General features: G+C 34.4%; 1 protein-coding gene across 3 annotated transcripts; it reads left to right on the top strand.

Annotated features, from left to right (window-relative positions):
• Positions 1-5770: 5770 nt before the first annotated feature.
• On the top strand, positions 5771-9805 carry LOC133523656 (uncharacterized). Of its 3 annotated transcripts, none has more exons than XM_061859332.1 (5): positions 5771-5899; positions 6300-6352; positions 6909-7046; positions 8408-8529; positions 9267-9805. In XM_061859332.1, the coding sequence occupies exons 1-5, from the start codon at positions 5875-5877 to the stop codon at positions 9646-9648; spliced, it is 720 nt and encodes a 239-aa protein (XP_061715316.1). In that variant the 5' UTR covers positions 5771-5874; the 3' UTR covers positions 9649-9805. The 3 variants fall into 3 exon arrangements, with proteins under 3 accessions (XP_061715316.1, XP_061715315.1, XP_061715314.1); XM_061859331.1 differs by having other exon boundaries at positions 6909-7061; XM_061859330.1 differs by having other exon boundaries at positions 5772-5899; positions 6909-7091.
• The last annotated feature ends 818 nt before the right edge of the window (positions 9806-10623 follow it).

Raw genomic sequence — 10623 nt, 5'->3', positions numbered from 1 at the left:
TTTATTTTTGAGTAAAAGCGGTTTGATTAAGTCCTCTCCTCTATAAAATGTACCCAAATCGTTAATTTTTGTATTGTCCACACGAAAGACGCCAGTTTTTTTGAACATTTTAACTGAGAGATCAACTGCCATAAGTTGTAATAAGTAGTACATACCTAACCCAATTCAATATATAGAACCATTAAAGAATTACTGTTAACTGGAAGATCTAAAATAATAAGCATAGGTTCATACCTATACCTACGCTACATATTAGATTTAGCGTATGTAATTAAACATAGAATCTACATATGTATGTGTTTGTATTTAATTTTTATGGTTCATGAAACTGTTTCAATGATGTCCCGCTTGGCGCGCTCTTTCTAAATCCAATACAAAATGAGACTAAACGCAAACGCGTACGTCACGTTTCAAAATCGAATTTATTTACACTAGGGGTACTGTTCATTTCTAGTTAAATATCAACAAAATTACAGTAACATCTATGACCCATGATAACTATGTGAAACATAAGTATAAACGGATATTACGGCATTTTATTAGAAGATATTTAATTTTTTTTTACCTTTTTTTTTTCTCTTTATTTACAATAACAATATACATAATGGATATACAGATGATTACTATAACTAGCTTATATCTAAAATAGGCGCTTGAGGAAGGATGCTGGCGGCATTTCCTCTTTGTATCGCAATACTGATACGTTGTGCGAGGAAGCCGCCAGCTCTTCGGTCACCAGTTACGTCAATCAGACGTTCCGCGATTTCTCCAAAAAACTTGTGCGCGCTGGGACTCCATGGACCTAGAGTTTCAACGCCAAATGGTACAAAATGGTACTCTCTACCGAGGCTCTTATATTTAGTACGTTTCAAAATTTCGGCGCTTTCCGCCGCTGCGCCCGCTTTTACATTAGTCCGTTGGAGGTGGGACGGTGTCAGTGTGTGTGTGTGTCTATTTACTTTTAACAACACTATTTACCTAAATTGACTCTTGAGTCTTGTGACTTCAAGTAAATTTCAAGCGGAGTACTTATGCGTCAAAAGGCCTCTATAAACTCAAGAAGCCAAATAAACATAAAAGAACCCTTTTAAAATTGGTCCACGGATCGGGTTAAGAATGCCTCGAGTTAAAACGTGCGCACTTTATAGTCCCCAGCTCTTAGTATTCCAGAAATTGAATTCAGCCGGGATCGCACTGATTGCTTCGACCTGAATCAGCCGTTTTATACCTGAGTCGTCATATCATGGTATGATTGGCAGCTTTAATTGGCTTAGAGCGAGAAACGGGAGGTGTAGTTTAACCGATGAATATGTAGGTAGCTCATATTCCATTTACGTATGTATCGTCGGGTGAGAATACGTTTGTGTTTATAGTACCATACAAATATTTTGAATATAATGGTTTGATAACCATAAACCACTTAAAGCCATTTTTATTACTGCCATATCCGTTTTTGTTGAGTAAATGTTAAACGTACATGACACAACATTTTGGATTAAGAACATAAAATTTGGACATGTTACAGGTTTTGTGATAATTTTCCGTTAACAGAGTTTAATCCTATAGTAAAATGCGCATATGACACAACATTTTAGATTATTTTTGTGAAATCCGGTTATTGTCTATTATAGCATATATTTTGTTATGTCAGAAACCATTAAAAAGCGATTATGTTCAAAAATGGATATTGCACAAACGTATTCTCGACCAAAGGTATATCAAAGGACTTGATAAACTAAAACATAATAAAGATGCAAATTATAGTTTAGGTACAGAGAGAGTTGTCGCAATACTAGTATTGTACCTAAATATAAAAAATAAAACCAGGTGCTAAGTTTCATCTATTTTGGAAGCGGATTGTTTACAAGAGAAAAAAAGAGCGATTCCTAAGTTTATTAAGTTTATTTTAGCTCAAGTTATTTAATATTTGTACTTATATTAACGTTTATAGCCAAAAATGTTCTTTACGTAGGTACTTACTACAACAGAAATTTTCTTATTACTTCCCCATACAAAATTCATGACCCCTGCGACAATTTTTCCTTTAATGTATTTTGTCATTTCCTTATCAAATTGCTTTATCTTTATGTTTTGTGAAAGTAGCCGTTAACCTATTAAAGAGGTGCTTGTGGTGATTACTTCGAATTAGCTGCCAAAACAATTTCTTTCAGGCTACTAAAGGTGCAATTATACGGCGATTATACCCATAATAGAAGTAACTGGGATTTATTATGCCATATAAACCGCTGTTTAGATAACACAAATATCCTTGCTTGTTTAGTACTTGTTATTTGCGAAGATTTATGCCAAGAACAAAATTGAATGATGTAGTTTAAGAGGATGGTGGACGACCACTTCTCCGTATGAACGTAGACCTCATTTTCCTCCTTGGATAGGTATTGACTTATGGAGAATATTTTTGAATAGTTTATTGTATATTTACCATAGCTATGCGTTTTATTTTTCGAGTTTTAGATTATTAAAGTCAGACTAAGCTATGTTTGCAGCGATTTTGGTAGCCCAGACGGTGCAAGTGTTATTTTAAATGTCTAAATTCTATGAAATTATGACGTTTACATTTAGAGCGAATAATAATTACATTAAAATTTTAAAAATATTTTGTTACAATATGATGCTAATCTTTCAGAGAGGAAAATGGGCCTACGTTTGTTTCGTATGAAGAAGTGGTCACGTGACTTCGTCTCTTTTCCTCTTAAGACACTAACTTGTATACAACCTGCATATATAATAATATTAATAATATGTATCTTTTCTCCCTTCCTGTCAGTGTCCACAAAGCGACCTGTTAATAAGGTGTAAAAGATCGGCGATCCACCGTCTGGAGACTACGGTTTCTGCGTTACGTTAGTTTGCCGTCGACGTACAATATATAAAACAAACTTATCAGAACATCCTTAGCGAGTGTATAGTTTTCGTAATATTCTGTAATATATACTAAGAAATCCATCCATCTTGATCATATTTTGAACATGGCGACTGGACTGGATAATGTCTCTGTCAGTCGCTGAATATTATCAACCTAATTTTTCCGTAAAAAAAAAAAAACTGTGAATCACAATGTCAGTGCCTACCTATCTAAAAATATTTGGATCTGGCAATCGTATACCTACTGTACAGTATCTCGGTAATGACCAAAAAGGGGGACTTCACATCGTACATGTCTCTCCTACCGTGGTACAATCACGTACCTAGTAGCGCAACAATTTGTATTGTGTCGGTTCATTTTACCCTCGGCGTGGTTGGAATGGGAAGAAGCCTGCTTATTAAACGGTGCCAGGCCTATTCACAACACTTACTGGGCGAACACCATTTAGCAAACCAGTATCTATCTGTGTGTATTAATTATGAAAATAATAAGTATAATCTAATAAAATAAGAAACGTAAATAAGAATATTAAAAAAAAAACCCTCCTATGAAACGTCCCTCAGGTCTGTCCCCTGCGGAAGGGTGCCCATAAAGCTCCCTGCCTCGTTGAATGGCGATGCCTATTCTTTGGCCTAGGAATGAGCCAGCCAGTTTTTTATAATTCTTGTAAAGGATATGGACGTCGTTGCTCCACGGCCCATATAAATTATTTGAATAACCGAATAATTTAATTTAACCTGACATTTCAAACATGTCATACATTCTTTGAATTCTTATGAATTCGTCGTTCAATAACTAAGCTTACGCGATTAAATAATTGTGCTAATATTACGAGGTTTAAATCTATGTAGGTACTGTCACGTCTGAAAATACGGACGACAAAGTGCCAAAAATATGTATATGGGCAATAAATTCGTGTATACATATTTTTGGGATTTCGCTCGTATGGGTATTTTCAGACGTGACTGTACTAAATATTCGAAGTTTAATCTCTTATTTCCAATACTTATCATGAATACTTAGTTTAAGATATAGTAAGAACAAGTACCCGTACTATGAGTCACTGACAGTGTCAAAACTGACATGTACGCTATCGAGAACGTAATTTACTTTCTATACATCTCGCTCGCACTTATATGCGAGTACGAACGAGATGCATAGAAAGTAAGTTAAGTCCTCAATAGCGTTTATGTCAGTGCCGAACTGGTGGCAGCCACTCTGGTAATACTCGAGACAAAGCCACCTGTGAATACAACAGAACGTGACGCGCTGGTCCCTACGAGTCTAGTTAATTGGGACGGAACGGATTTTTTCAAAAAAAAATAGATGCCTTGCATTTAGTTACAGTAAAGCATAACTCTGGTGTTTGATCGGAATTTAGAGAAACTCGAGAGTGTTCATCATTAGATATTCATAATTTGACATTCACAATAATACTCACCCGCGGCGCTTTAGGCGGGGTGCCCGCTTTAGGCTACTCTCCCCTACACATGCCGACAAGTAAGTACCTAGTCCCACAGATAACTTAAAAAAACTTGTGTTTTCGGTACTAGGCGACGAATATATAAATATACGAAAATAATGCTTAAATGTATAGAAAACATCCATAACTTAGAAACAAAAATATATGTTAATTTTTAACAAGCAGAAACGTCTGCGAACGATGCTATTAAGCTTAGAATAAATATTTTAAATTTGCTACCTATGGATGAGGTCTTGGTAGCTCAGATGGCAGAGCGCTGGAGTATCGATCCAGAGGTCGTTAGTTCAAGTCTCACTCAAGACAGTAATTTTTCCACTTTTAAATTTATTCTAATCTTAAAAATATATGTGTTCATCGCTGTTTACACTGTTTGCCTTTGAAGTCTAGAAATAAAGTAGTATAAATATTATATTTCTCAATTTCGACTGAGCGACACTAAGTTTCTGATATTTTGTACCGACACAAGGTCACACGGTGTCAAGAAAAATAAATTTCCTGAAATGGTTCAGTGATTTCTTAAAGAACGTTTTATTCCTCTCAATTTTCCTTAAATGTCGCCTTTGTGTTTCGAAATAAGCTCTTTATAGCGATCATTGTGAAGAAACCAATCTTGAAATCTAAGTATTATTCATTTCCCTAAAGGTTTGGTAAATTAAATAATTTCTAGTTTATAAGGTTTTCTGAGAGTGCCACACGTAGATTTCAAAGCAGAACTTTACTGTTTTATTAAATATGAAGTATTATTTAGGGCCAGTTGCGAGTTTAGGGGTTAGCCAATAACGGGGGCGTCGCGGATAGAACGCCGCAAGCGATCCCATGACGCTCACCTAACGGCAAAACGGGTGACGCCGTAGAGGATGTTAGTGGGTATTTTCCTCCCCTTCCTCTGGCTTTTTTTTATTTTTATACCACGACGGTGGCAAACAAGCATACGGCCCGTCAGAGGTATTACATGCGCGTTGCCGACCCTTTAAAAACCTGTACACTCCTAAGCAGGAGTTGCGGGAAGAGCTAGTCCCTCATACCACCCCCCAATAGGCTTGCTTCAACTAACTTTGTTGGCACAAGTTGGCTAGCCCTGAAACGCGCAAGTGGTCATTAGAGATCTATTTATTTTTGGCAATTCGAAAACACCACTGTAATTTTAAAATAAATGTTGCACTTAAAATTAAAGGCGTGTATTTTTACTTACATGAACTTATTACTCTTTTATCATGAAAACGTTACATCTACCTACCTATCATGACAAGATAGTTTTGGTTTTAAGAACCGAACATTTATTTTTATGCGTTTTTCCATGGCAACGTTATCGTCACCTGATTTGATTTACGAATACTAGTTTATTCACACAAACGTGAGTCCATTCGCACACAATGGCAGTGGCTCATTTAGCGATAACACGACAACACAAACCGGTCATTAAACTGACAGTGACAGTTGAGAACGGCGTTCATGTTGCGCGGACGCACGGTGTGATTTTGAATATAGTGTTTTTTTAAATAAAATGGAATGGTATACTACGGAATCAGGTAAGATATTAGAATCTGTTAGCAGATTTATGTTAATGTCTTTTTTGTTGTTTGTGGAATTTAATGGATTTTAATAGGTCAGATCGGCAAACAAATACATACTTACATCAAGCATGATTAATAGTGTTTGCGTGTAGTGTGATTTTTAAGATGTTTAGAATAATAAACTCACAATCAGTACAATAGGCTCGAGATCACATGTACAATGTGTATTTATATATACTTAGCATGTAAGGTACATTAATATTTTTGAATATGATTCTGAATTACGGAAAACTATTAGTATCCACCTCATTCTGGCGCATTCATTCGTCCTTAAGATCCATGGCAACAAGTTAGTGTAGTGTGTTGAAAGTTACTAAGGTATTATATTCAAGTTACCACCTATTGTGGATTGCAGGAAAATACCGCGTGGAGTCCCTGTCAGCGGAAACTTTTCCCGGTGCATTAAAAGTGAGTTTTACAGATTTATTTTATTAACACAAAAGGTTAGATTTAAATTGCAGCAACGCTGCCGACTGGTTTGCTTCTTCAATGAGACACAAATCCAGCTAATAAAATTTATTTATAAAAAGTTATGGTTTTTTGTTACTTACGAAATTCAAATTTTCGATGTTTGTGGTAGGCCTTTAGGTCGGTCGCCGAACTCGTAATAATGTAGGTTAAAGTCAGGTCGTTCAGTCACAGATTCTGGCGGTTGTTTTTTATGGTTAGTTAACCAATAAATGTTATAACTACACAAAAATGTACAAATTGTTAGTTAAATTTTCTAATTTCTTAATGCATCCTTTAATATAAGAATTAATTATTTAAATTATTTTCATTACTCATATAAGTAAACACTTCATTGTACTGGAAAAATAAATATTAATTACATCAGATAGAAAATAATTGTGTAGTACAAAGGCGAACTTATTCCTAAGAGGGATATCTTCCAGTTAACCTATCCAAAATATATTCTGACCATTGTACAGATTTTGAAACTCACCCATAAATAATAATCTTTCAGGTAATACAGGAAGCATTCTGCCAAGACGAAGCGGTGTCAATAGGATCTGAAGTCAACAAAGATCCAGCAGCGCAGGAGGAGTTGTTAGAACTATGTGCAGATGCTGCTCTAGATGGCGTGTCGCTAGTAGCGATAGAAGTTAGTAGTAGCGAGGTTGTGGCTGTTGCTTTTAATAAACTACAGGTAAATATAAGTACACTACATTGACAGCACAAAATTACCTTGGTGATTTCTTTTTCATAAATCAAAGTCTTAAATAAGGGCCCGGCCACATGTCAACGGTGCGCAGAGATTTGCGGCGCCACCCGCCGCACCGTATAAAATTTAGCGGTGCCGCGCAGGTGCTAAGCCATCCTACTTTTTTAGTCTTGAATGCATTGTTTGTTTAAGACGTAAGTGAAGGACCCGCGCGAAATCGCCTTTTCATACAAACGTAGTCCTCATTTTCCTCTCTGGATATTAGATAACATTGTTGAAAATATTTTTTGATATTTTCGATTTTCTAATTATTGTAAGAGTTAGAAGCATTTAAATTTTTGTATGAAATCTGTTTTTAGCTCCTAATTTTCATAATAATACATCAAATAACTACATACACATAATTCAGATAGGAACTTCTCTATACTTAACTACTTCATACCGATGTATATTTAAATATATTTACATGCAAATTCGTCATGAAACATCCATTTATGAATACGTGCATTTGTAAGTCTGTTAGCTAAATATATTTTTGGATTGTCATATGTCCGTAACGTATTTAAATGGTCTAGCTCAGACAGCCGAGTAACAACTGAAACGAATTAAAAACAAGTTTCAAAACATTCCGTTTTATGTATAGTACTAATACAAACATTGTTAGTATTTTTTTTTTTTTTTTATAAATAATCAAACTATTTATTGACAATAACAATATACATAATGATTACTATAACTATCTTATATCTAAAATAGGCCCTTGAGGCATTGTACCAAGGATGCTGGCGGCATTTCCTCGTTGTTTGTGTTAATTCGTTATAAAAAAAAAAAAAAAACATACAAAAGTCCATGAAAACAAAGAAATAAGAATACGCTAAAAGTAGGTACTGCTAAATTAAATTACCATATGATATTATATGCCTTGTCGGTTAGTAGGCTGATGACAAAGGAGATCATCGATTCTAGGCTCGGAGGAAAAACCATCGCGTATAGTGGTACCACAGACTATTACAGTAATTATTATACGCATTTTATTATGGAAAGAGATATAAAATTGGGTGAAGATAAAACGGGAGTTGGAAATACAAAATAAAAATACATTATAGTATTCATTTCCGTATTTCAATATATTTACTAACAAAAGCTATACCAATCCTTTAAAAACCTTGTTATACATATAAAATCTATTTAGTTTGTTCTCATATTGTATTACTCTAAAGTAGACTTTTTGCTATGGAAGCACTACAATATACATGTTGATCATTTTTATGAATTACCATCATTTTTACACTTTATTTCAGGTTCAGTCTCCAGAGAAAACATTTTTCGATGTATTTGTGGAAGAGCGATGTAACCGGCCTTCATCTAAGTCGCTTATACAGTTCATGAGCAACGTTGATGCCAGATGCAATTTATTTGAAAAGTTGGTCCCTTTTTATTATTTAGAGTGCTCATTCCTTACTTGGATAAACATCCATTTATAAAAGTATTCTAAAGAGATTTAAGCTTAATAAATATTAAGTTCTAAGCTAGCTTAAAACGTATTCATAATAAATTTTATCATTTCTCCCTTACAACTTATTTATTTAATAAGTAAGGGTACCTGTACTTGCCATACAGGAAGTTTAGTCACCTGCAATAATTTACGCTCTGAATATATAGGTCATACTGAGCAACTTTTCCTACTGAACCAATCCTGAAAATATTAATTTACTCCCCCATAGAATATGTCAAGGTCAGATAGCCAAAATTTATTTTCATACAAGCCAATTTTTTTCGAGATTTCGGGGTTGGTCCCGTAGTAAAAGTTGCTCTTAACCTATATATTCACCCCGGAAATTTTTGCAGGTGACTAAATAAACAGGATATGAAGTGAGCACTCTAAGCTTACTAGTTTGTCTATGATTTTGGGATATTCTTAAGCATAAGTGTGCCTCATAATTACTATTTTGTAATGCACTTACAAATAAGGTTATCAATATTAGTTTTTTTTTTAATGTAAAATAAATATTTTTTTACAAGTTTTATATAGATTTAGATAATCGAAGTTCACATTTATTTACTCGTTCACATTGACTTATTTTATCTTTGCATTAGAGTTATATTAAGTAAGTGGATGCATGATTCAATTAAATAACCTTTTTCTTCGTTGCTTTCCAGACATCAAGCAGATTGTAGCTTAGAGATAATGTTTCTAGCTACCTTCAGAGAACACAGAAAACAGAACCTTGGAACAATCCTTTGCAAACTATCAGTTGATCTGGCAAGAAAACTAAAAAACGGTCCCGTTTCAAAAATTACGTTAGAAGATTTAGGATCTAAATATTCTCACATGAAACCACGTGAAGTAACAAATAAAGTACCAAAGATTTGCCAAGCTATATGGACGGGAGAATTCACGCAAAGGATCGGAGCGAAGTTAGGGTTCAACGTGGAAGTGAAAGCCTTAATGAGCGAGTTCAACCATAATGGGAAAACGTACGCCGATAGACTAGGTGATCAGGCTGCCTATTCGGAAGTTGTATCCTTAGTTTTAGATTAGGTTTTCTATAGAACTTTAAAACTAGTAGTCTTTGTAGCCATTTGTATAGTCGACTTTAAAATTTTATACTTTTGCACCTTACTCCTCTGTAATAAAGCGAAAATTGTTAACATATTTTTGATGTCGACTGTACCAGATTCTAAAGATCCTATTCAAATCCTAACTACGGGTGTGTAAGGCGTGGAATCTTATAGAAGGTTTAAGACAGTAGTGGGTATGTACATCCTACAATACTTGTTTGAAGTATAAAACTAAAATGTAAGTAGAACAATTCCTTTCTAAAAGTATTGAGCTTTTTCACCCGGCAAATACGCAATTACATATAACAATAATAGGACGTGACCACTATGTTAATTCTTTAATTTTATCGTTACCTATTAATATATGTGGGTAAAATATACTCTGTTTGTTTCATTCGTACTGTAATTTATTATAATAATGGATAAATAACTCGGTTTGGCTATCTACCACACACAATGCACTTAATCAGTACTTAAGTCTATAACAACCTCTTTTATTTCTTTGCAATGGAGACTTTTTCAGTCCCTAAAGTATTGTTACAAATGGTTATGAAAGAAAATGTCCGTACGCATGTACTTATAAATGTGTACCGTCTCCAATTGCTCAAATGTTAACTGGAAGAGACTTAAAGAATACGTATTAATGTTGTTTTTTTTCTGTTTGGTTTTTCTTTTTTGCACTTACCTACAATAAAGTGTTTAACTACATACTACTACTAACATCTTAAGTACTTGAAACTAATACATGAAATTGTATGGAGTTTAATACTTCTATCCAAGGTTGTAAGTTTGTTTTTAAGGGTGATCGATTAAACTATGTTTAATACTTATGTACGTTTTGCCATACAACACTAAATATAGGCACATAAACAGCATCAACGCTCAATGTATACCTCTCAATCAAAACTCTCTAAAAGCATTTGTGGCCTTTCCTTTGACGAAGACTGTAACTGAT

Source organism: Cydia pomonella, chromosome 12 (assembly GCF_033807575.1).
Source record: "Cydia pomonella isolate Wapato2018A chromosome 12, ilCydPomo1, whole genome shotgun sequence".
NCBI classification, from domain to species: domain Eukaryota; kingdom Metazoa; phylum Arthropoda; class Insecta; order Lepidoptera; family Tortricidae; genus Cydia; species Cydia pomonella.
Note: the sequence above shows the minus strand (reverse complement) of the source record. Positions and strands in the feature narration are given on the sequence as shown.